At 38.1% G+C, this 27,990-nt stretch overlaps 1 protein-coding gene across 1 annotated transcript in view; it reads left to right on the forward strand.

Annotated features, from left to right (window-relative positions):
- The window catches only part of atm (ATM serine/threonine kinase), a 78,321-nt gene that overhangs the window by 1,047 nt on the left and 49,284 nt on the right, over window positions 1–27,990 (forward strand). The window contains exons 2-19 of the mRNA XM_079609577.1: window positions 1,364–1,485; window positions 1,567–1,712; window positions 2,156–2,320; window positions 2,996–3,161; window positions 3,243–3,481; window positions 7,647–7,816; window positions 8,096–8,268; window positions 10,318–10,686; window positions 12,426–12,629; window positions 12,809–12,910; window positions 14,877–15,111; window positions 15,321–15,452; window positions 18,498–18,623; window positions 20,842–20,934; window positions 22,129–22,321; window positions 22,417–22,610; window positions 24,130–24,212; window positions 25,409–25,573. Coding sequence (XP_079465703.1) covers window positions 1,364–1,485; window positions 1,567–1,712; window positions 2,156–2,320; window positions 2,996–3,161; window positions 3,243–3,481; window positions 7,647–7,816; window positions 8,096–8,268; window positions 10,318–10,686; window positions 12,426–12,629; window positions 12,809–12,910; window positions 14,877–15,111; window positions 15,321–15,452; window positions 18,498–18,623; window positions 20,842–20,934; window positions 22,129–22,321; window positions 22,417–22,610; window positions 24,130–24,212; window positions 25,409–25,573 — 3,077 coding nt within the window. The remainder of the gene's footprint in view (window positions 1–1,363; window positions 1,486–1,566; window positions 1,713–2,155; window positions 2,321–2,995; window positions 3,162–3,242; window positions 3,482–7,646; window positions 7,817–8,095; window positions 8,269–10,317; window positions 10,687–12,425; window positions 12,630–12,808; window positions 12,911–14,876; window positions 15,112–15,320; window positions 15,453–18,497; window positions 18,624–20,841; window positions 20,935–22,128; window positions 22,322–22,416; window positions 22,611–24,129; window positions 24,213–25,408; window positions 25,574–27,990) is intronic.

A 27,990-nucleotide genomic window follows, 5' to 3' on the forward strand; every position in this document is an offset into this window, starting at 1 on the left:
TCACATATCTCCGAATGCTGTAATTTACCCTACATTTTTATGTTAAATATCTATATAGTATTATAGTTATTTGATAATTGATTATAGATATTAGATAATTCCATCATAAAATAACTTTTGATGTCTATTAGAGATCGACCGCTATTGATATTTAATTATCAATACCGATTCTGATTATTTGCATGTTTATATGCCCGATAATAACTGGTATACAGGACCGATATTATATTAGTTTTGACAGTTATAATAACAGAACTGAACAAAACTGTTTTAAAACTTCTGTAATGCTCTACCTCCGTGCATACACAGCTAAACACGTTCACATCAACAAATAAAGAGCTCTGTCTGTCACTAAATAGTCTCTTAAATAAAAACTTAATTATGACAGGAGTTGATGGATTGCGTGACTCCACCAGTTTGGCTCTATTTTTTAGCACTAAGTTTAAACTACATATCACACATGTAACATATCTAATTTGTGCATTAATGGCTGTTATGTTAAATAAAATTGACTAATTAAGGGTGGCAAGTTATTTTCTTTTTTCTCCGATTATGGCAAAATGCTCAAATATCAGGGAAAATATCGGTAACACCGGTTATCGGTCGATCACTAATGTCTATGGCACATTGCTTGTTTTGGCAATGTAGAACAATGTGTAATCAATTAAAAAATATATCCTGAAATTAATCAAGTGGTGTAACCGTCAAGTAAAAATAAATAACAAGCAATTATGAGACCTAGGGCTGTAAACGATTAATCGTGATTAATCGAATCCAAAATAAAAGTTTGTGTTTACATTTGTGTGTATAGTGTATAATTATTTTGTATATATAAATACACACATGCATGTATATATTTAAGAAAAATGTGTTATTTATATATAATATAGTTTTATTTATATATAATATAAATCATATAAAAATATATATGCAGTATATAAATGCAAATATTTCTCAAATATATACATGCATGTGTGTGTATTTATACAAAACAATTATACACTATACACACACATATATTATGTAAACACAAACTTTTATTTTGTATCCGATTAATCGCGATTAATCGTTGACTTGAAGCCCACTTCTAAAGCTTCACGTTTATCATACGGGTGTTTTCAAATCAAGGGATAGTTCACTCAAAAATTATCTGTTATCATTCACTCCCCCTCAACTCAAGTTGTTCCAAACCTCCATGAGTTTCTTTCCTCTGCTGAACACTTAATATTATATTTTTGACCCCATTTTCGTTATTTTTTTTCTAAATTTAGCAAAATCAGACTGTGAGGTTGCTTTGAAACGGTCAGTATTTTATAAATTGATATATAAATGTAAAACCTTGACTGATGTTTTGTTTTTCCAGAAAGAGGTGGATCGCTTCAGGAGACTCATCCGTTCTCCAGACACGGTGGAGGAACTGGATCGCACGTCGGGATGCAAAGTCTCCAAAGGCTCCAAGCAGCTCACCTGGGACGCCGTTTTCCGGTCTAGCTCAGTCTTTATCTCTCCGTTATGCAGTGCTATGGTGCGAGCTGACAGTGCGCTCACAATGGTTTTTCCTTACAGATTTTTACAAAAGTTCCTCCAGAAAGAGACAGAACTTCTACAGTCAGGAAAAGCCAACGTATCCGCCACCACGCATGCAAACCGGCAGAAAAAGATGCAGGAAATCAGCAGCCTGATGAAGTATTTCATCAGATGCGCCAACCAACGTAATGTCTGAGCCACTAATCCCCCTGACCCCGGATCACAAAACCAGTCACAGTCGCACGGGGATATTTGCGGCAATAGCCAACGATACATTGTATGGGATAAAAGATCATGTTCCATGAAGATTTATTTTCTCAATGTTTTCGTTTTTTTTTTTTTTTTTTTGCACCCTCAGATTCCAGATTTTCAATATTTTGTAACTCGGCCCAATATTGCCTATCCTAACAAACCATACATCAATGGAAAGCTTATTTATTCAGCTTTCAGATTATGTATAAATGGACCTGGTTTTGTGGTCCAGGGTCACATTTACAGTCGCTGTTCATGTCATGACAGTACTAGAGTTTGCTCTGTATCCATTGTAGATTTGACTGTGGTTGTTCGTTACTGTACATTAGAAACATGTAATGAGTCCATTACAGGAAGTCCCGCTTCTGTTCTGCAGGTGGTCCGAAGTTAAAGTGTGCCGAGCTGCTGTCCCACGTGGTGGAGGTCCTGCAGAGTCCGTTCAGCTGTGGGGCGTACGGCGAGGACTACAGCAGTATTCTGCTCAAGGACGTCCTGTCTGTGCGCAAATACTGGTGTGAGATGAGCCAGCAGCAGTGGCACAGTGAGTGCAAGACCAGTGTACCATCCCCATTTCTGTGTTTTTATTCATTGCTTATTCCTGAAGTCTTCATATTGAACTCTGAAACATTAAAGTCCTGTAGTCAATCATTTTATCCTTTAAAACTCATCTTTAACTACCAAAATTACATATTTAAACTTGTTTTACTGGAAAACAATTGCGCCATGCCTTAAAATAGTTTGAATGTAACTCTACACGCTTGCCTCATTTAGTCTACGCGGTTCTATGAATATGCAAATGAGCCCCGCCTCCACTCACTCACTCAGCTCAGAGATCCACTGGTGGACGATCACACGTTGATCTGATTGGTTACAAGGTAGTGTGTGACGTCAGAAACAACAGCGATTTCACACCGTGTGTTTGAGACTGTCTTTGGTTCACTGCAGTTTTAAGCAGAAAATACTCAGCAATGCTGTCGACTTGTGAATCTACACACGGTTTGTCTTAAAGCATATTAAAAACACCACATAGACATATAAACAACTTTAAAAGCTGGATTTTCACCACAGGGCGATTTTAAAATAACCCAGATCAGTGTTTATTTTGCAATAATGACATGCATTATCCATACTTTTTAGTGTTTTGCTAATAACGTTACATTTAGTTTAGTTAATGATGTTAATCAGCCTTCCTGTTGTTGTTTTGTTTGTTGTGCAGGTCTGTTGAATCTGCTCTGTGGGCTGTTCAATGGGGCATCCAAGTCCATCAACAGAGTCCAAGTGAGTCGCATCCTCAACACGGTTGTTTGGGGCTGTTGTGTCCAGACCGAGGGATTGTCCCACACTCTCTTCAACTTCTTCCTGAAGGCTCTGAGCAACACCAGGTATCGTTTAACGCGCGACAAACATGTTTTATCGAATAAAAAAATCCCACGCTTAACTTGTGTTGTGATGCTGTCCCTCAGGGCAGAGCGACAGCTGATGGTCCTGGAGAACCTGGTGTCTGCAGTGAACGTGTTTCTGCGCTCGGTGCTCCTGTCCTGCAGGAAGAGGGCGTGCGCTCTGGGCGAGGAGGTGCTGTCCGCCATGCTGTGTGTTTACACTCAGATGAGACCCAGCTCCGCGCTGAAAGAGGAGCTCGTGACGTTTTTCCAGCTGCAGCTCTGTGTTCATCACCCAAAAGGGGCAAAGACTTTAGAGACAGGTAATGATTCAACAGTCATTTAAAATGCACTGCTTTTTAGTATTTTTTGCTTTTGCATTTGTTTAATCAAACACACCATTGTAACTTGGAATTTCTTTAATAGTGTGAAAGTTTTATTAAAGATCTTCTTCGGTGCGATGAAGTTACTTTCGTTTGTGCAAGAGGCAACTCGTTTCTCAACTTGAGTGTTCCTTGCAGAGGATGGAAAATTAGAATTTTACCTTTTGGTGCAAAAAACATTGCAAACTTTAGAAACTAATCATACGAAACATGATCTGAAAATGCATTTCATGATCCCTTTTAGGGCTGGACGATATGGCCAAATCAATATCACAATATATTTCTTAATTTCGGTCGATACGATATAATTCCGATATCGATATGAACAATATAAAAGCCTCAGGAAAAACTGCCAAGAACGCCCACAATTAATGTCTGTACCTTCTAACTTCTGAAAAATTAATTTCCCCAAGTCTCTGAAACCTCCTCCTATAAAACTATATAATATTTTAGAAATAAAAATGGTACAAATAAATTATTGTTAATATTTTATTTGTATTTAGCCTTCATACAAGAAATGTGAAATCACTGTCAAATAAACATGAGTTAATAACTCAACTTATTAATATACTTTAACTTTAAGCCATAGGCTAACATAGGTTGATTATGTTCTTATAGATTGAAAAAAGTGCTTCAGCCTGGATAAGGAACATGAAAAGTGCTCAGAGTTGCTGCAGAAAACAAACCAAAAAAATGTGAGCAACAAACAAAAGCACATGTTGCTGAGGGACATCGAGTGTTGATGACACCCTGAATTCATTTTGATTGATGAATCTGAATGTAGTGCCACAAGCTTCAAATCAGAATAGATTTTTTGACATGCCCTGTTTGCCCATAATAACTCCATTCGCCGAATCCGCCATTTTTGTCTGACAAAGCAGTCAGGAGAGTTAATTTAGTAACGTTAGATTAACGTTGGAGGATTTGAACTTGAGAAGCTTTCCGCGGTTAAAACAACATTCCTTCTGATGTTCATTCATGTTTATTTGATGCTTTAAATGAACCAGAAGGAAGAGATGATCGGTTCACGACACATTAAAGAGCCACAAAACGGTATTTATTGTTTAAATTTCTTGACAAAATTGCCAAATTTGAAAGTTGAGGCTTTGTTTCATATCAAAAGTAACCTGGTCTGTCCTGTCTGTCGGCGCGTTATCAGCGTCCTCTCTGCTCCGCGATGTATTTTTCACTGCGTGAGAACAGTGTGGCGTGAGAGCGCCGTGGCTTGTTGGACACAGCAACAGTAACTAAAGGGGGCGGGTCTTTGCGAACGGTCAATTTGGAGACAATGAACATACATACAGACGGTTGGTCTGCGAACGCCCCCGGGAACGCCCCGTCATGTGATGTGAATTTAGCCCGTGGGGGAAAATATTGCCTTGGCGCTAATTGAAATACACGGGACAATCATGTCGAAGAGTTGCTGTGTCGTTTTCTGTACCGCCAATAAACAAACAAATTATGAATTGAAGTTCTACATCCTTCCTAATAAACACACAGAACCGGAAAGGAGGCCAATCGCTACGTAATGACGCGAGCCGTGAACCTATGGAGTAGTTCGATGTCTACACTCAATACAGAGACTGTAGTCTGTGAGTTAGGGATAACTGTCAGCACAGTCCCTCGGCAACTTCGTACTACTGATCACCGTTTTACAAAAGGATTAATAGTTTGGAGTGAAGCATACGTACAAGTGACAAGGTTTTATGGAGTTATAGTATGCAACATATACGAAAGTTGATTGAGTTATAGGCTACCGCTACAGCTACCGGTACATGTCATACCTGGAGATTCAACCAGATAACAAAATATGTCTAGAAACGACACCTCCGGCCATTTGGTTGGGTCAACCAAACCAGTTTTTAATTAAATAAGGGCAATCATAACCTATTGCAGTTAATTTTGCAATGTACCGTTGCCGTTCGGCAGGCGTAAATGACTCGCAATACGAGATTTTTGTCATTTAAATACACACGATGTTCGCTGTGTTTTCCCCCCCGCCGACTCCACCCTCGCCATGCCAGACCACGCCCCCAACTATGACTAGATACCGACTGTATGTATATGAACCGTTGTGCCGTGCTGCTTATATTTATCACGCAGTAAAAATGAAAACGTAAACATAGCCCATGCCTGTAATGTATATCGGAAATGTGTTTAAAAATCATATCACCGTTATTGAAAAAAAATGATATCGCGATACATATTGATATTGAATTATTGTCCAGCCCTAATCCCTTTAATACTTTTATTCTGCTTTAAATTGATCTAAAGTTGCAGTAAAGACATTTACATTGTTAGATACATTTCAAATAAATGCTAAATAAATATTCATCAAAAATCCTGACAATTTTATGTAACGCTTTCCACAAAAATATTGTGCAGCACAGCTGTTTTCAACATTGATAATAATAAAAATATAGTTTATTGAGCGCAAATCATCATATTATAATGATTTTTGAAGGATCATGTGACACTGAAGACTGGAGTAATGATGCTTTGCCATCACAGGAATAAAGTAAATTATATTCGATATATAAAACAGTTCTTAAAATTAATATTATTTCACAATATTAGTTTAATTTAACAAATGTTTTATTTTATATATTTTTTTATTTTATTAAATAAATGCATGTTGGTGAGCATAAGAAAGTTTTTTCAAAAATATTAAAAAAAGAAAAGTTTACACACCCCAAACTTTTGAACGGTAGTATATATATATATATATTTAAAGATACTGTACCTGACATTTTTTTCTTCTATTAGGGCAAAATGGTTTAAACCCCAAATAATATATTTTAAAAGTAATCCTCTTTGAAAAAAAACAGGCTTTATAATGCCATCTACTGTTTATTATAGAGGATTATAGATGAGAAGTCTTGGCCAATAACATGCTCAGGAAAAAGGGGGTTGTGCATGTTGAACTCAAGGACAAAAATTATAAAATGAGCGAGTACATCATGAACCCATTCTCCAAACCGTGTTTTTGTCTGATCCTGAATAGCTACGGTCCACCTATAATAAGTGTTTACAGTATATTGGGACTACTTTAGACTAGTTCGGGTCGTACAGCTGCGGAGTATCCCAGTCCCTGCGTGATTCGCCATAGACATAAACACAGAGAAGGAGCTCCTTCTAGCAGTTCTGTTTATTAAAGGATTAGTTCACCTCAAAATGAAAATTTCCTGATAATTTACTCACCCCAATGTCATCCAAGATGATTCTTCACGTGTTTCTTTCTTCAGTGGAAAAGAAGTTACGTTTTTTGAGGAAAACATTTCAGGATTTTCTCCACTTAAATCGCAACCAACATGTTGAACTCCAAATCATTGAAGTTTCAAGGGGCTTTGAAGTGCTTCAAACGGCTCTGCACGATCCCAGCTGAGGAATAGGGTCTTATCTAGCCAAACGATCTGTCATTTTCAAAAAAAAAAAAAATTGATATGCTTTTTAACCACAATTGCTCGTCTTGTGCTGGTCTGCGACGCGCCAGGCATTGCTTAATTACGTTGGAAAGGTCACGGGTCACGCCATCTGTTATTTGTCTGTGTACTCCGGTTCAAAAAGGTAGAGAAGGGTGAAAAATGTATCACATTTTCTCCTCCAACTTCAAAATCGGCCAACATCTTTGTTTTAATTTATTATTATTTTAATTTGAAATTTTTTATTGACCTTTCCAACGTGATGACGTAATATGTAGCGCATCCAGAGATGGTACAAGACGGGCATTTGTGGTTAAAAAGTATATATATATATAATTTTCCTAAGGAAAATGACAGATCGTTTTGCTGGATAAGACCCAATTCCTCAGCTGGGATCGTGCAGAGTCGTTTGATGCACTTCAAAGCCCCTTGAAACTGCATTGATTTGGAGTTCAACATGTTGGTTGCGATTGAAGTCCATTGTGTGGAGAAAAATCCTGAAATGTTTCCCTCAAAAACCGTAACTTCTTTTCCACTGAAGAAAGAAACGCGTGAACATCTTGGATGGCATTGGGGTGAGTAAATTATCAGGACATTTTCATTTTGAGGTGAACTAATCCTTTAACCGCTAGAGCGCCAAAAGTTACAGACTGCAGCTTGACCGTGACTCTTTGCTGGCTCAGGTGCGCATGCGGAGGACTGGGTCAGATGGCAGGGCCAGCTCTGCGTCCTCTATGATGCCCTCGTCAGTGAGATCAGTCAGATCGGCAGCAGAGGGAAGTATGCCACCGGCTCTCGGCATATTGCTGTGAAAGAAAATCTCATTGAACTGACCGCTGACGTCTGCCACCAGGTGACTGATGGATGTGTTAATACTGTTGCTGCTCAATCGTCATCATTCCCTTGTTTAATATTAATTAGGCACCTTGGAGTACTAAATACCAATACAGTAAATAAATACCAGGTCCATAGTATTACCATGATCACTGTACCTGTACACTGTGTTTCTATAATAACAAAGCACATTGTGGATTTAGATAATGTGGTCTTGTGTATCACTTGTTTCCATCAAATTCTGATTTGTTGATTTCTAGTGACTCACAGTATTGACGAATGTGCCGTGTTTCTGTAGTTGTTCAGTCACAGCACTCATGTTCAGGAAGTGACACCATCCGTCTGTCGGGACACTCAGCGGGACAGTCCGCAGAGCTGCAAACGCAGGCGCATCGAGCAACCGCTGACCAACTGGGAGGGGATACGATCCAAACTTCAGCCCCACCACAGCGACTTCGACATTATACCCTGGTACTGTCTTATTTCAGTTTAAAGCTCAAATAATCCTTCGTTCAAATGTTTTATATATCTGTATAAATCTTTCAGCTTTGGCAGTATTACATTTGTTATTGACTGTATCCAGTTAAAATCATTTAGGAAAGTCATATTTTTTACATAAAGTGTAAAATTAATATTTACTTATAAGGTAACCAGCTTTGTATTGTCAACTAAACTCAACTTGTAACCTTGTTTTTAAATTATTTGTATTATTTATTTATAGAATTTGTATTTGTTTCAATAAATGTTATACAATTAGTTTTGCTACATCAGTATTTTAAGTCTTACTCAGATGTACCAATTTGTTATTCATAAAAAAAAACATAATTTTATTTTAATTTTCTATCATTTTTATAAGTTTCAAGCTTTTATTTTTACCCTTTCATGGAAAGTGTCTAATATTGAAGTACTGTATCTTATAGGGTTGTCACGGTTCCAACATTTACGTAGTCTCTACTAAAGCTGCACGATTAATCGGTAAAAGATTGCGACCTCAATTTAAACACCCACACAATTTTATTCCTAAATTCTCCTAAAGTGTCTATTAAACCTTTGACAAGTACTATCACAGCAAACATTCAGAGCTGCCGCTAATCCAGAGAGAGCAGTTGTCATGTATAGATGTATGGAAAAGGTTTATAGTCCGTATATAAACACCGATGTCAACGGTAGCGAAATAGAGCAAAATCACCTTTTGAAAGTAACTTGATGCTTCACATTAAGATTGTATCAATGACATTGTTACACCAGTAGGTGTCGACAAGTGACTGTAAATGATTTGTCATTGAATCATTCATTAAATCATTCATCGTACATGAAAAAAATGCTGATTAATCCAGTAATGAAACTAGTGGTCTTTATGAGTGAGTCATTGAATCATTCATTCAAACTGATTAAAAAACGAACAAATTCAAATTAATGAAATATTCTTTAAATAGACTGTAGCAATTATCATTTAGTCATCCCCTTAATTACATGTTATTTTGTTTAGTTGTCTATTCATAACCAATGGAAATATTGTGATCACTATTTTAAACAAACAATATCTTGAATCATGCAGATCTAGTTCGTACCTATTTTGGTACCAGAGCAAAAACTGTTGAATTAGTACTTTAAAGTCCCCCTGTGGTGAAAATCGAGTTTTTAATGTTGTTTATATGTCTATGTGGTGTTTTTAATCTGCTTTGAGACAAACCATGTGTAGATTCATAAGTCGACAGCATTGCTGAGTATTTTCTGCTTAAAACTGCAGTGAACCAAAGACAGTCTCAAAAACACGGTGTGAAATCGCTGGTGTTTCTGACGTCACACTACCTTGTAACCAATCAGATCAACGTGTGATCGTCAACCAGTGGATCTCTGAGCTGAGTGAGTGAGTGGAGGCGGGGCTCATTTACATATTCATGTCACCGCGTATACCAAGTGAGGCAAGAGTGTAGAGTTACATTCAAGATATTATAAAGCATGAAGAAATGTTTAAATATGTAATTTTGGTGATCAAAGATGAGTTTTAAGGGATAAAATGATCAACTACAGGGGGACTTGTTTGAAATGTTTTCCTTTTGTCTCATCCGTTGGTCATCACTGTCATTTATCGCAATAACGGATTCTGACTAACTTACTGATTAGCACCTCTGATTGGCCATCGCTTTCAGACGCTCAACAGATATGATTGGTTACAATGCTCAATACTATTAAAAACACGCTATAATAGAAACCTTTGCGCTCACACATCTCAGCAGGTACCGGTACCGAATATACTCTGTACTACCGATACTGCAGACATGTTGGTACCGTCAACTTTTCTTTTTTTATTATGACCGACTGTTACCGGTACATTTGACATCCCTAGGGCCAGATTTACTAACAGCACATTTTTGCACATCATCAGTAGATCACGCGCAGAACTCTCCTCCCCCATCTGTGCTTTATAAGAGTTGCGCTCTCACGCTAATCTGCCCTGTATAGTAAATCTGCCCCCAGTGTGTTTGCAGTGTAGCATGACTTTATGTGCGTCGACAGGTTACAGGTGGCAGCCGCTCTGATATCCCGCTACCCCTGGATCCTGCCGGCGGACGAGCTCGTGCCTCTGCTGGGTCTGCTCTGTCAGCTCCAGGGGGAACAGCAGCGCCGGGGCGAGAGGGGCCCGTACGTCCTGCGCTGCCTGAGGGAGCTCTGCCACGCCACGGGCTCAGCCAGCGCCCCGGCTCACGCCGCGGAGCTGGCCCGACTGTGGGCCCGGGTCTGGGCTCTGGCTCTGCGGGGAGTCGGCTCAGCCCAGACCGGCACTTTGAGTCTGGAGCTGCTGCGCACAATAGTGCAGGAGTCTCTGGAGCCTGTGGATCGAGAGCTCTGGAAAGTCTTCTCGGGTGCCGTTTGCAAGCCTTCTCTGTGAGTCACTTTGCACAGTCTTCAGCATTACAAGTTTATTACAAGTTCCTTATTCAATTCATTTTTAAAGTTAAATGCAACTAAATGAAAATAATTTGCACTCATCTCAGTTTATAAAAAAATAAATAATTTTATTTTACATAATTTAATAATTTACAGTAATATGATGAAGGATATATATATATATATATGACTGACTTTTTTTGGCAGTGTAATTCTTATGTTGATAAATATATGCCTCATTAAATTTTCTTTACAGCATAGAAATATATAAAAATTCCAGGTTTTTTATTCTAAATTATATTCCATAGAAATAGGTTGATAAATGTTTAATTTTCAACCCATGTTTATTGTTTCCAAAATTATCACAAATCATTTGGTAACACTTTCTATGAAGCCCAGGCTTATAATGAATCATAGCCCCATTTATACTTATTTATAAATATTACTATTCTATAAGCATATTTGTAAAGACTCATTAAGACCTATACTGCTTTATAATTAAGAACAGTCATAGTTACATTTATATTATTTTTATAATTACGTATACAAGTCGTGCATTTGCTTTTGCAATGCGCATGCTCATAATCCATTATACACTGACTCATAAATGATCAAATATAAAATAGTTCCAGAGACACTTGTTTGCTGTACCAATTAGTTATCAATTATGTCTTTAATGGCTACTGTTTGCATTAGAGGTCACGAATGGTAATTATGACTTGTAAAAATCTATATATCCTCAGCCATATGCATTGGATTACTTATAGCAGTTTGGAATTATACTTTAAAAAATATTGTTGCTAGTATTTTTAAATGTAAAAAAAAAAAAGTTTTTCCAACTGTTTGTATTAATGATTTCTGTGTGTGTGTGTGTCCCCATTATTTAATTAAATTATTGTTCATTATTTACATTTACAAGTAAACAACTTCAAATGTATAATGAGCTTTATGATTTATTATACTAAAATCTGTAAATCTTCATGATTTCTTAACATTTGCTTTAGGAAAATTGCATCCTATGTTTTCACTTTACTTAAAGCCATCAATGATGCATTTATGGAGGTTAGTAACTGTATTATCACTCACAATAAGTATTTATAAGAACACAACATGGCTTTTAATAACAATATATTAACTTGAAATAAATCTGATTTACTAAAAAGTTGTAACTATAATATAATAACATTATAGAAATGCTGGTTGAGTCTTTATAAAATACATTCATGGAGCCATACGACTAATTATTACATGGATTATAAGCATGCCAAATTAAAAAATTATAAAAATGATATAAATGTAACTATAACTTTTCAATGCAGTATAGGTCTTAATGAGTCATTATAAATGTATTTATTAAAAAAGTAATACTTACTTGCAAGTATAAATGGAGCTATAATTCGTTATAGTTCTTCATAAAAAGTGTTATAAATAATTTTAACAATTTCAACATTGGCGAAAAGTTTGAATGAGCAGAAATTTTGAAAAACAATTTAAAACTTTATCACTACTTCTAAATCTTCTGCTACACCCCATAGACTTCCATTATAAGTGCATTACTGTCAATCACTTTTACTTTGGTTGTCCAAACTGAAGGATGAGTCAAAATAATTTTCTTCAGAAGTAACATTCAGTAGATGTTGTTGATAGAGCTTAAATTCAATTTGCATTTAGCTTGGAATATTTATCCAATGTTTCAAATCTCTCAGTAACGTTCACTTCCTGCTGTTCCTCCTCAGCGTTGGCGCCCTCAGCTTGGCCCAGGCCTTGTTGAAGTGCTCCGTCCCCAAAAGCGTTCACAGTCGGGACGTCGTCAGTGGAGTGCTGATGGACACGGGTGGAGAGCCGCCCACCCTCAGAGACTCCATCATCAGCTGGCTGGTCATGAACGAGCACACCGAGGAGACGGAGGAGAACTGCAGACCTCACCTCATTATCACCAGGTCCAGCATCACCAGTTAGCATAGCGTAGCACAGGCTAGTTTAGTGATTAGTCCTTTTATTCAATTTCTCAGATTCTAATGGGAAGCTACTACATTTCAGCTTTGAATTTCAACTGAAGTTGCTACTAATGTACTGCAAATATTGGTAGCCTTCTGAATGATATTTTTTGTCTTCGTAGGGATTTTCCATTGAACCTCATTCCTAGGATTCTAGTGTCGTTGACATTGAAAGACAGCAGGGCAGGACTAACGTTTCTGATGGGCCGCCTGAAGCCAGAGAGGTGAGTGTAACAAAAGTGGTAAAGTAATAAAGTACTTTAAAGTAATAAAACATACTACTCATACTCTTTTTGTTGTATGTCTACTGTGCATAGTATGCAGATGTAAACATGGAGTACCCAGATCACCAGCTATATTTGCACATTTTTGGGGGGGTATATTTAGGGTTGGGAATGGAAAATCGATTCCAGAATACTTGAGGTCAGGAATCGGATACTTGTTATAAAAATCTTATTTCGATTCCTCTCATCGATTCCTTTGTGAGCATTTCAATATAACTTTAAACCATTCAAGCGTGCTGTTATCTGCTGTACACACATCTCATATAAAATGTGATTTTAATGTGATTTTAAACCATTCAAGCGCGAGACGACTCGGTCGCTGTTTTCAGTGCTGCAGTCGTGTGCAACTATATTGGGCAACTCTTAAAGTGACAGCAGCCGGGGTCTCTATAACACTAACTAAACAACAAAAGACAAGAGAAAATTCACTCATTCTTGACTGAATAACTTTTGTAACTATATTTGTAATGTATATTTTATTCATAAAGTGTAAAGTGCAGTGTTATTTACATTTGATTACAGTTTCTGTAGCTGAATACCTGGAAATCTTTATTTAAACAGTTTATTTAAATCGTATATTTGTTCAGTTGTTTCTATTTGTTGCGATTGCTAATTTTTTATTTGTTCTGTTTTAAGTAACGAGTGTTTACTTGTCTTTAATAATGCTTGACATTTATATTAGTTAGGCGAGGTGTTTTTCTACGGTATTTTTAAACCACCGACATGCCTTGTGTATGTGTTCTGTTGACTTGTTCAGCTACAATTGTTCTGTTGACTTTTGACTGATATTCAGCTACAATTAAATATTTTGCAATAAGACTAAATCTGAATTATATCTAAGTTTTTTTTGGATTTTAAATTAGGAATCAATAAGAATTGGAAATCGATAAGCAGAATCGGAATTGTTAAAACTCAAAACGATACCCAACCCTAGGTATATTACAGGCACATACTGCTGTATCCTTCATTAGCACATTTAACTTATGCTCAAAATTGAAATATTGCATAAAACATTTGTGAATAAAGCACTGTTTGCATCCCATGTGTTCACGAGAACAAAATCATCACTTCCTGGAAAATAAGCACAAAATATCTGTAATAAAAGTGGAAGTTGCTGTAACCAGGGAAGCCACTGAAGCTTTTTGCTCCATCATAACTGACTAGCGGCCATTTAAAGTTGCTACTGCGTACATGTTTCAAATGATAAGCCATATTTGAGGTTGATGGAAATTATGGGGACATTTGAAGTTCCTACCCGGCCGGCACCGGCACACTGTAATTACCACAAGATGACTAACCGACTAATAAAATCCCGGTCGACTAAGCTTCTTCTCGTCGACTAACGTTTAATAGTGGTTTGCTATTGGTGGGTCTCATGTGAGTGACAGTTTGTCCCGCCCGCGCGCCAGAAAACACGGAAAAGAAGAGATGAGCTGCACAAGGAAGGCAGAGGACGTTTTTTTTAATTAAACTTAAATTACACTTTACAATAAGGTTCATTAGTTAACAGTAGTTAATGTATTTACTAACATGAACTAACAATGAGCAATACATTTGGTACAGTATTTATTAGTCTTTATTAGTGTTAGTTAATAAAAATACATAAAACTGTTCATTGTTTGTTCATGTCAGTTCACAGTGCATTACTGTTAACAAATACAACTTTTGATTTTAATAATGTATTAGTACATTTTGAAATGAATAATAACTAAGATGAATAAATGCTGAAGAAGTATTGTTCATGTTAACTAAGATAGTTAAGATTAACTAATGAGCCTTATTGTAAAGAAAGAAAAAGAATTGTCAATATTGATTTCAAGGTGACTTCAAAAGTTGAGAATTGTTACTGATGTCTCTAATAATATGAATGGCTCTGTCTGATATCATGTCTTTGTGTCCTATACAGTTTCTCTTCCCAGAGTTCCTCCCTCACTGAGGCGAAAGACACTTTGGGAGAGGTTGAGAGTCTCTTCCTGCAGTTCAGTTTTGATGACGCCCCTCCCAGCACTAAAGCTAAAGCGGATAGAGACGGCGTTTACTCCGAGAAACCACAGTTCACTGTTATTCAAGCTCTCAGAAGCAAACTAGAGCTCAGTCTCCTGTCTGTCGCTGAGCAGCTCTTTAACTGCTACTCTCCTGATGTAAGTATAGTAAGACTATATTAACAATATGAATGTCAAAAGCAATGGTAAAGTGGTAGCATGTCGATTTTTTTATACTATAATAGACACATTTTGCTTCACAAATGGCAAAACGGATAAACAAATAAACATTTGATTCACACTATGTAAAGTTTGGACTCTTTATTGCAGTGCGATCTGATCTGTAGTGTCTTCATTTGCCTCCACAGAGTTCAAACACTCCTCACGAGTGTGTGTTGCGCTGTGCTGCGCTGCTCACTGGGGTTCTGGCCGCGTACGTGTGTATGGGACTCCTCACAGAAGAAGAGGCCTGTCGCTCGCCCCTCTTCCTGAAAGCCAAGGTGGGGTTTTCCATCCATGACATCCATTTATTTTCATCAATATGCTTTAAAGCTCCAAAAATGGCTCGTTTGGATATCGCGGGATCTGTGACGTCACACAATACATTTGCATATGACCGCCTCCAGAGCAAGACATCGACGAATAGTTATACATCCTCGCACCATAGGCCCCGCCCACTGGCGTTTAGTCGTTTAACGGCTGACGTTTGGCCTACACTGAATATGAGCGTCACGTCTAAAGCAAACAGAAGCCATTGTAATCAGTGATGCTGTCTACACTGGATACGGTGTGTGTTCAGTTTCTGATGTATCCACACACTCCAGTCTGTCGACAACAGGACAAATGAAGAGTTAAAAATGCTTTGACACGTCCTGTTCAAACAGCTCATTTTATTTTAATGGCTTCCCAGATCGTGTCTGAAGTTGCATTTCGGGGTGCACATTTGCATTCTTGTCGGTTCTTGCGTTCCCTGGGGGTCGAGCCCGTGACCTTGGCGTTGCAGGCGCCAGCGCTCCACTGTTTGAGCTACAGGAAAGCTTACCTATCGACCGAACACGTGATGCGCATGTGCGCGCTGTCTGCGTTTTCGCGAGTTTGCGTTCTTGAGGTTTGCGCAGAGAAAACGGATAATCGTTGGCACCTTCAAGCCTATTTCGGGGAGTGCGTTCTCCAGACACCAGGCACTGTTTGCGGATGAGCGGCCGCAGCACGTTGGGGGTTTTCTGTTAGAACGGTGTCGTGTTAGCGACTAAGTTAATGACTAATGATCTTTGCAGCTTCACTGTTACGCTAATTTCTATTATCACTGTAAAGCTGCTTTGAAACAAAGATCGTGTCTGAAGTTTGTTCAGAGCATTTGACTGCAGATTGTTTTGTAAACGAGGCACAGTGTAATGGAAAGTTTGCAAAGACATTTTTAGGGGCTTTCGCACCGGGTAGTTGTAGGAACTTAGTTATAGGAACGAGCCACCAGTGTGTTTCCCCGAGAACTAATGGTTCCTTTAGGAACGTTTTCCTGGTTGCATTCGCACCGCCAGCAGAAACTCTGGAGTGACGTGAGCCGCGCTTGATGTGGCTTTTATTTTGACGGCGCTGAGAACACCAGAGCCTGAGCAAAAACAGGGCTCGCATTCTCCGTATTCATTAGTTTACAGTCTGTGTAACAGTCCTGTCTAATACGTTATTAGATATAACTGTTATTCATAGAAAGTAGACAGTATATGAAAAGTTATTAGCGTTTGCCGTGTGGTTGGTGTCCAGTGTTGCTGAGCAGAAATACATGATCACATTTAGCCTGGTCCCCTCAAAGTTGCGTTGGATTTTCTCCTCAGCGTAAAGATTAAGATGTTCATCTGTCTTTGTTTCCATGTTCGTAGAGTTAGTTTGTGGAGTAAATATATAGCCTATAATCTGTGTGTTTTTACACAGCTTTTTTTTTAAAATGGCGGCTGCTGGTGTTTCGCGTGCGTTCGGCCAATCAGCGAACACTAACGTCACTGGTAATTCCTATAGTGCTGGTTTAGACCGACTCTGAAGTAGGAGCTCAATTAGTTCCTCCAAAAGGAGTTCCTAGAACTAAAATAGTTCCCAGTTCCTGCGGTGCGAATACGCCAATAGTTCTAGGAACTATGAAAAGGTTCTTCTGGTGTGAAAGACCCTTTTGTTGAAAGATGAAGCAGCCTTTGCTCTGACAGCAGCCCTTAGTGAACAATTTGATAATGTAAATGATGGTTTAATATGTATAATGTGTTCAAAACACTAGCTCATGTTCAACAGCGAGTGAGCGTTGATTCTGTTTCCTACGCAGTGAAGTTAGCTAATCATAACAGCGGCTGTTTACTGACAAGCCTTACAGGAGCCGCCCCTCAAAAACAGATCATTTCAGACACAGGGTCAGAGTGAGGGTTGAAAATATGTCTTTTTCAGTTCATAAACACTAGTTTTTTTTGTGCATGAAGCTTTAAAGTCCCCCTGTAGTCAATAATTGTATCTCTTAAAACTCATCTTTGATCACCAAAATTACATATTTAAAAGTTTTTCACTTTTAAAAAAATGTCTTCATGCGTTAAAATATCTTGAATGTAACTCTACACCCTTGCCTCGTTTAGTATATGCGGTTCTATGAATATGTAAATGAGCCCCGCCTCCACTCACTCACTCAGCTCAGAGATCCACTGGTTGACGATCACACGTTGATCTGATTGGTCAAGGTTGTTTGTGACGTCAGAAACACCAGCGATTTCAAACCGTGTTTTTGAGACTGTCTTTGGTTCACTGCAGTTTTAAAGAGAAAATACTCTTATGACTTATGAATCTACACATGGTTTGTCTTAAAGCATATTAAAAACAACACATAGACATATAAACAACATTAAAAGCTGGATTTTCACCACAGGGGGACTTTAACATTATAAGTGAACCTTAAGGAACATATATAAATAAAGAACAATACATGACCCCTTTAACTTGACTTAATTTAAAATATATAATTATTAATTGTATTCCCAGAAATGGTAATAAAGAAATGAAATCCATTTAAAGGGATGGTTCATCCAAAAATGAAAATTCTGTCATCATCTATTGAACCTCAAGTTGTTTTAAACCTGTATGAATCTCTCTCTCTCTCTTCTGCTGTACACAAAAGCAGATATTTTGAAAGATGTTGGTTGCCGGACAGTTAATGGGCCCCAATGAGGGAGTATGTTTCCCAGTATGGAGGGGAAAAAAATACTATGGAAGTGACCCTTTAACTGTTTGGTTCTGACATTCTTCAAAATATCTTCTTTTTTGTTCAGCAGAAGAAAGATGCCATTAAACAAACATTTTAAATATCAAATATTGAAAATACTGTATTTCTGTTGTTTCCACAATGATTTGGAGTTTCAATAGAAAATGTATTTATGATTACAAATTATTGGAGCAAAACATTTCCGAAATCTGTGTGTATTTTTTTTTCTTCTACCATCGACATTTTATTTAAAATGCATGTAAATAACTCGTTACTCTAGACCCTGGTAATAAATTACTTTTTCCTTCCTTTGTAGGCATTGGTTCAGGAATTTAGTCATTACATATCAACGGCAAAGAGCAGATTGGCTGAGAACGAGACCATCACATCAATTCAGTCAGTGATGCTGTTGTGCTCTGATAGTATTAGTAGAAGAGAAAAGGTAAGCTACAGTATAACACCAAATACAAGGTATGACTGTTAAATATGTTCTTATTCAATATTTATAGTTTTGTATTTTAAGTTTTTATTTAAATATATTTTCAGGTCAATCAAAAATCCAAAGTTTCTTAAAGGGATAGTCCATCCAAATTTTTTAATTCTGTCATCTTTTTATTCACCCCGAAGTTGTTCCATCCAAACCTGGTTGACATTTATTCTTCTGCAGAAAATAATAAAACATGTTTTGAAGAGTGTTGGAAACTGAACATTGGAGCCCATTAACTTAAAGGGGTCATGACATGGTTTTTTTTATTTTATTATTATGTTCCCTTAGGTGCAATTATAGTATTACTATAGTTTTTTTTACAAAAAACTTTTAAAATGTAGTGATTTATGACATTTTCCCACCCTGTTTCTCATCCTCTGATTCAAACAGTCTGTTTTGGGGGTGTTTCCCCTTTAAGAGTTCAGTGTTAACGCCCACTGTTATGATTGGCTAACGTCAGTGCCTGTGCATCAATTATTAACGCCCCCAGCCAGAACATTTGCGGATTCGGCGCAACTGTTTAATAGCAGGTGATGCATGCGAAGCGATGGCTCTTGCAATGATAAAACCTTATTATGTTTGAGCCGGAATCAGAGGAAAATGAACCATCACCACAACAACGAAGACTGGATCAGCCCGTGTCCACATGGAAAGTGAAACTATTTTGAATTAATAAAAAAAAATTAACCCGAGACACTTGAAAACGGATTATTGTTACATAATTTTCCTATAGCTTAATTTGCTAACAGTTTAACATTATTTAACTAATTCCAATTAAATGATAGGGTGTACCACGGACAAAAATGCATGCACAGGCCATATTTGAAGATGCAGCATTGATAAAGGCAACATTTTTAATTTTCTATCACATGTAGGCCTACTAGAAAGGCGACATATTTTCAAGATTCTCTTATACAAATGTGTTTATATTAGCCATGGTAAAAAGTAAGTTTGCGTCGTCGTTGTTGAGCCCAGAATATTCGGCACGGACTTATCTTTGAGCAACAGTTTTCTGGCAAAGCCAAGCATCATATTGGGATTTTTTCCTCAAAACAGTCATCCTTAAATGTATAGAACAAACGCTTAAACTAACACTGCCGTGACTGGGACGTCCGCAAAAAATAAAGTGCATCCATTTTTCCCTGACGACTGGATCTTTCAACGTATTTAAAAAGTAGTTTAAAGTTTTAAATACATTACTTACAGTTTGCGTCGTCGATGTTGAGCCAAGAATAGTCGGCACGGACTTATCTTTGAGCAACAGTTTTCTGGCAAAGCTCAAAACAGTCATCCTTCACATGTACAGAACACACGCTTAAACTAACACTGCCGTGACTGGGACGTCCGCAAAAAATAAAGTGCATCCATTTTCCCCTGACGACTGGATCTTTCGCAGCGTATTCAAAGATGTAGTTTGTCCACAGCCAGGAACAGCACATCTGCGGCGTCGTAATCTCCCTGTATACAGACCCACTCGCTGTCCGTCGACTGAACGCTTGTGAGGCGAGCGGCGCGCGGGCGCGACAACGATACGAAATGAGCGTAGCTGCCTTGCGCTGAAAGCGTAGTTGTCTTGTCCTGGAGGCGGTCTATATGCAAACGCTGGTACGTCACTTCGTACCGTGACGTCACTTCTTACCATGGATCCAGAACGAGCTGTATTTAGAGCTTGATTAAATAAATGATTCGTTTATAATGGGGAGGACGTCTTAAGCTATGAAACTTGCAGGACGTTTTAATGGTACAAAGACCTCTTATATACCAAAAGATCAAGGCAAATTTGGTTTCTCATGTCATGACCCCTTTAAAAAAAAAAAAAAAAAAAAAAACTGACAAAGATTTTATTTTTCAGTGGGATATCTCTTCAGAGGTCATTTCATTTATGCATAAGATCTAAAGTGCCCTAAGTCAATGCGTTCTCTGGGAATCAAAACCCCGTGACCTCGCCATTGCCAGTGCCATGCTCTGTTGTTTTGTGAATATACATGTTTTTCTGCTACAAAATATGTCATTGGCTCTTGTGTAAAACTTCCTTTGTGAGCCGAATTGTTCTTTCGAGTCGGTTCTTTTCAAAGCTTTGGTCGAACAGGTTCATAGGTCTGAATGATGCACTTTTAAAAATCCTTATCCAGTAACCTCAAAATAACTCCCCTGCTTTTATGTTTTCTTCTAGGATGACAAAGTTTCTTCCATCTCTCGCATTTTATTCATGAAGACTTTGCCTGTGAGGTTGCTGAATGACCTGTGTGACATATCTAAGCAACTGGTGAGACTTACTGACACTTCCTTACAGATGTCCATGTCTCTGAATGAGTCTACAGGACGTTACGAATATGAATGAGCAGCACAAATGTACATTTGATCACGATTTTTTTGTAAAACATTTTTGAAAACACAGAAATTCTACATTTCACCTTATTAGTTATTTTTTTTCAGATACTGAGATTTTACAACCAACCTTCTAGGTGTGGGTGTTATGATAAGTTTGTCACAAAGGCTGCATTTACACTGCAGGTCTTGATGCCCAATTCCCATTTGCTGACTATCCGATTTAGATCCGATTTAGATCTGATTAATTTCGGATGGGTCACGGGTGGATATGATAAATCATTATTAGTGAAAATATTAACTACATTCTCTAAAATATGAGCATTCCAGTTTAAGTTTCAAGGGAGTACAGTCTGTTAATGCCATTAAGAAAATTTAATTCTGTCAAATAAATTTAGTTTTAAAGAAATGTTCATTTAATAGCAGCGCGTATAATTCATCAGTGTATTATACCAGAGATGCGCACATCAACCACCGTTGAAGGTGATGATAATGCATTTATCGTCACGCGTTACAACACATAAGAAATAGTAAGTTGACCATCGGGTGCGGATACTTAAATCAGAGAAAATTATTGGTGCGGGTGAGTGGCAGGTGGATGATTTGTTTTTGGCTCTGGATTCGGGTGACGTCGGAGCTCATCCGTACGACTCGCATTTACTGGGGAATATCCGATTCGTCTGCTTACATGGCACACGCAAATGCACATATCCGATTCATATCTGATTTATTTCCACATATAAGTGAGGCCTGAAACCGATCTGAGAATATCGGAATTCATGTGATTTTTTCCTGCTTTACACGTTCACCGGTCATATCCGATCTGTGCCACATGAGAGGAAAAAATCTGAATTGGGTCACTTGAACCATGCAGTGTAAATGGGGCCAAATTCAGAACAGCGTGCGAATGAGGCCGGTATACAGTGCTAAACATGCGATGTAAATGTATGTGGCATTGTACAGTATGTCGGGACGGAGGCGCCAGAACTGATTGCACTGTAGCACAATACTACGATTTCTCTTCAATGGCAGATCGTGGAGACATTTGAATGTGACATTTGAAGACAACTTTCAATGTTATTTATCTTTTCCAGAATGACACTCATCTAAAGTGCACCTTTTACTTTCGCAGTTGAGCAGCTCGAGTAAAAAGGAGCACGCAGTCATGGAGAACGACCCGATGGATGAGGATGTGGACATGAGCAGGAACCAGACGGACAATCAGGAGGAGATTGATCTGTTTGAAGACGGAGATGGGACGCACCTCAGCACTTCCAGACCTGGCCAGTCCAACGACGAAGCTTGCGATTCAAAATTCAGCACAGGTGAATATCAACTCAATATAATCAGGGATGGGATTTCATATTTTGCAGCTGTTAAGATCACGTAATTGATTGTTTTTCTTAATTTTCGATCGTAGGGACCAAGAGTGCACTATCTGAGGAGCATTTATCTAGACAAGACTTGGCCTTCCTGTCAGTGCTTGGATTCCTGTCGCTCTGTGGATCCTCAGAGCTCAACGCTGGATTCTCCTTCAAACCTCTGGACACTCAACGCAAATTGCTCAAACTACTGGACCTCACAGACTTTTCTCAGATGCTTCACCTCCACATGGTGATTATGATTTCTTAATGTACTGACTCCATAGACTGTATAAAACAGTGGACTTCGTGTCCGTGACGTCACCCGTGGGTTTCTGGAGAGCATTTTTGAAGCCCAAAGTGGGCGGAGCCTGTCGTCGCCATCTTGGCTTCACGTCACTCCCGGGTAACCGAAAATTGGCAAAGAGGCGGGATTAGCTGAGGTGACGTGACGCTAGCAGCAGACAAACGGCTAGTAGTGACATCAGCAGCAATTTACCTGTCACTCAAATAGCCACGCCCTTAATTATGCAGAACTTTAAGGCTTAATATAATTGAAATTGATTAGTTATATAAAAAGCACCCCCTCACAGTTGTCATGAAGGGCAAAATTAGCTATACAGACCAAACCCACTTTTTGAAACACATTATTTTCTGCTGTAAAGGTGGTCATGTTAACATGGGCGGTCTATGGGATTTTGCAGCCTGTCTCTAGAGGCCAGTCGATGAATTGCAGTTTAAGTCACTTGACCGGAAGTTTGCCGCTTGACTGACTTGAATTATGTTAAAGATTGTTTGTGGGGTCATCTAGGAAAGTATCCTCTTGTAGTCAAACCTTCAGACTGACGGCATCGCAGCTTTCATTGGCCAAGGGCCGCCCAGAGGCCGTCTGACTGACATGTGACTCAACCAATCACAGTTTGTTTTGTTCCGCATCATGTTTAGGGCCGTGTTGTCCTTACGATAACAACCCAGCGTGCATCTAATAAATTATTATTTAAAAGTCCCCCTGTAGTCAATAATCCCTTAAAACTCATCTTTGATCACCAAAATTACATATTTAAATGTTTTTTCCTTTTTTTCTTCATGCCTTAAAATAGCTTGAATGTAACTCTACACCCTTGCCTCATTTATTATACGTGGTTCTATGAATATGCAAATGAGCCCCGCCTCCACTCACTCTCTCAGCTCAGAGATCTACTGGTTGACGATCACACGTTGATCTGATTGGTTACAAGGTAGTGTGTGACGTCAGAAACACCAGCGATTTCTTTGGTTCACTGCAGTTTTAAGCAGAAAATACTCAGCAATGCTGTCGACTAATGAATCTGCACATGGTTTGTCTTAAAGCAGATTAAAAACACCACATAGACATATAAACAACACTAAAAACTTGATTTTCACCACAATGTTGTGTGCAAGTTTACTGCAACAATAGAGCCGCAAACTTCACATACTTTTGAAAATCCAGCGTTTAGTTGATCCCGTTAAACGCAACATATCTTCTTCCATGAGGGGGTTAGGCGTCATGATTTGTTTCCAGACGGACCGATAAAGAACACGACACACACACATCTTCCGGAAATCCTGTAGAATTCAACCGTTCAGATGACGACTTTGAAACTCCTGAAGTGTTTCCCATTTTGTGTGCCTTATTCTGAGGTTGAGACTACATGTAGACAGACTCTTGACTTGTCTTGAAATATGGTCCACATGTTATACTTGCACATCTTGCATCTAATGCGAGTCTTTATCATCCGTTACTTGTGTAGTATCTCTCCCTGCTGAAGAAACTCCCAGCTGAAGTCTCATCTCTGGATCCTGAAGAGTTTGATACTCTTCTCAGGCCTCTGGCGTAAGAAGTCCTCCATTTCCCTTATGTTCTGCTCAATATCTTATAGTTGGTGCATTAGTTCATTTTAATAAATGATCAAACAACTAATATCTCAATTCTTCAAGTGTTTTTACATTTGAAAATGTAAAATTGAAACCAACTACAGTACATGTCAATAATACTTTGGAATAATTAAGATTTTTTTATGTTTTTGAAAGAAGCTTCTTACTCTAAATGCAAGTCTGCATTTATTTGATCAAATATAAAATTAATAAATAAAGTAATATTGTGAAATATTATTAAAAATTAAAAAGTTGTATTGTGCTCAATTATAACGAATGGTTCCTCATATTATTATTATAGAATATTATAGAATAGTCAATGAACAGCATTTTATTTGAAGTAGAAATCTCAGTAACACTTTACAATTAGGTTTCTTTTGTTGACATTAGTTAACTACTTTAGTTAACGTGAATTAATAATGAACTTCTACAGCATTTATTAATCTTAGTTAATTTAAACATTTACTAATTCATTATTAAAATCAAAAGTTGTATTTGTTAATGCTCTGAACTAACATAAAAAAATTAACGACTGTATTTTTATTAACTCACTTTAACAAAGATTAATAAATACAGTAACATTTGTTGCTCATTGTTAGTTCATATTAGTTAAGACATTAACTAATGTTAACAAATAAGACCTTATTATAAAGCTTTACCAAAATCTTCTGTAACTGTATAAATGTCTGTACTGTCACTTTTGATCAATTTATTGCGTCCTTGTTGGATAAAATTATTCATGTTTTTTTTTTTATCTAACCACACACTTTTGAATGGTATTTTATCATGATTTCACAAATATTTTAAGCAGCAAAAATTGCTTTCAACATTGATAATATTAAGAAATGTTTTTTTTTTTAGCACCAAATCATCATATTATAGTGATTTCTGACCATGTGACACTGAAGACTGGAGTAATGATGATGAAAATTCAGCTTTGCAATCACAGGAGTAAATTACTTTTTAAAATGTCTTAAACAAGAAAACAGTTCTTTTAAATTGTAATAATATTTCACAATATTACTGTACTGTTTTGATTTTGATCAATTAAATGCATCCTTTTTGAGCAGAAGAGAAGCATAAAAAAAAAACTTTAGCGAGTATTGTATTTCAATAATAGTCTTTTTCTAATTCCTGTTGTGTCTTTTCATCCAGAGATGTTTGTTCTCTGTACCGGCAAGACCAGGAGGTGTGTGCCGCCGTCCTGTGCTCTCTCCTGCCCTCCATCCGCTGTCTGGGCCGAGCGCCCCCCGTGAGCGAGCAGGACGACGACCTGGCACATATCAAAGGACAGCTGCTCCAGGTCGTGTCTGGATTCTGGTGAGCAAGAAAACTGAGGCCACCAAGACCTCAATGAACACACTTTAATTTATAGCGTGTTTTACAATAGAAATTGTGTCAAAGCAGCTTCACAATAATACACAGGAAAGTAGCAGAAACAGTCGCTATGTTTCCATTCAAAGTGGGCAAAAGAAAATATTATAAAAATGGAAGTTGCTGTAACCAGGTTTCCTCCATCATAAATGACATCTCAGGGCGCGCAGGCGAAACGCAATAACCGCTGTCCTGTCGTGATATCTTGCGTTGGGATGCTGGTGTTTGGGAACGCAATCTCGTGACTTCGTGAGATGCTTCTGGATATCCCAAAATGCTCATTAAAATTAGGTGGATGGAAACATAGGTAGTGATGCAAACTTAAAATATGAGAAGTTCAAATTCAGCTGTAAAGCATCTGCAGCACGACATTATTCAGCTAAATTCAGTTCAATAACTGTGTAACGTTCATTCATAATGAAACTAGTTCAGTTCAGCTGTGAGCAAAAACATTGTTATTCAACTCAATTCAGTTCAAGTTTTGTTCTTATCCGATACTATCAGTGAAGTTAAATCATTAATAAAATATACAAACAAAAATATAACATGGTAGAACTATCTGGCTCTTGTTTTAAATGTGTGCCTGTTGTTGCTGTCTGTTGTCGTTGGTCGTGTGGTATTTGTCCTGCCCCTCCTCTACTGTGATTGGACGGCTGGGTAAAAAGTGACAGTGATGGAAAAAACCAGCAAGCGATCAGCGCTTCGTCACGCGGCTGCCATTTTTAAATACATGCCATTGAAAAAATACGCTGGCCTTGGCGGACAGACGGCCTTAGGGCATGTTTACATGACAACAATGTATTTAAAAAATAAAATAATTCCCTCGTGTTTTTCAAGTACAGACGACAACGTTGCCAGGCCAGTAGTTGGCGACGTCGCTTTGTAAAGAAACAGTAGCCCCTATTATAGACTGAACATACGCATGTGCATAACATCACCGTTTTCATAAAGTCATGTTTTTGTAGTTGTAAAGACGATTATGGTATCGTTGTAAAAAAAACATAAACTTTGAAACATGTTTTCAGGCCCCCAAAATGCTGTTGTTGTGTAAACGCAGTTGAATTTTTGTATTTTCGTTGAAAACGGTGTTGTGTAAATGGCCATTTAGTACTATGGTATAAAACTATCATTCGATCACTCTGTTCGAAATCTGCAATTGCAGTTATTCGCGGTTAGTCGTTGATTATTATCAACTGTACGTGGATTGTGCCTCGGCACGGCACAGCGCGGATGAACACAATGTTTTGAGGAGAACGTGCGGCTGTCGGTCGCCGCCGGTGTGGATACTGGCATTCGCAATCACAGATTATACTTTTTGGAAGTATCACCAACATAATAATTTTCACTGGAAAATGTTCTGAACAAGTAAGGGGAAAAAAGCATTGCAGTAAATCTGTTATTTTTTGAAAGAAAAATATGGTGATGTTGTCCTGTTAACAACATCAGCATTGCGTGACTACATCAGATTCAGATATTTAGGGGCCAAGCACTGAAGGTGCGGGCACCTATTGTATCTGTTCCCGTTCTTATTCTTCTTTTTCTTTTTCTTTTTTTTCTTTTTCTTTTTCTTCCGACTGGGCGTCTATGGCAGCCTATAGAACCGTTTGCGGGAAACTTATGAAAATTGGCACAGTGATAGAGGACAGCCTGAACTATCACCATAGCAAATTTGGAGTCTCCGACTCATTCCCTCTAGCGCCACCAGCTGTCCAAAGTTTCACTCATGTTTATGCTAATAACTTTTGAACCACAAGGGCTAGAAACAAAATTCTTTTTTCCTCTGATTCCTGAGCTCATGACGATTCGACTGCACCATATGACGTCATTTTCCGTCATAATAGTTTTCCCGCCATTTTGAATTTTCCAAAAAACCTACTTTTTCGAACTCCTCCTAGGCCGTTGATCCGAATTTCACGAAAAATGAACCAGATCATCTCCAGACCTTGACGACCAAAAGTTATGGAATTCAAGTTTATTCGAATTACCGTTCTCGAATACCGCGCAAATAAATTTTACGTAGCGCTTGCGAAAACAGACGTAAGGCCGTATCTCCACAACGCTTTGTTGGATTCAGACCAAATTTGGTACATGTCATCACAAGCATGACCTGAGGCTACATGCTGCGTTTCGGCGCAGCGCCACCTACTGGTCCGGAGATATGAAGAATTTATGTTTTTGCTTATAACTTCTGAACGGTTTGTCCAAAAATCACAAAAGTGGTCTCGTTAGATTCAGGGCGTCGTGTTGAGTCGACTGATATCCAATTTTCCCATATCGGCCATTTTGGCTGTCGGCCATTTTGAATTATGTGCTAAAATGCTGTATTTTATGAACGCATGAACGTATCGTTACGAAACTCAGTA

Source organism: Phoxinus phoxinus (genome assembly GCF_949152265.1).
Source record: "Phoxinus phoxinus genome assembly, chromosome: 4".
Taxonomy (NCBI): domain Eukaryota; kingdom Metazoa; phylum Chordata; class Actinopteri; order Cypriniformes; family Leuciscidae; genus Phoxinus; species Phoxinus phoxinus.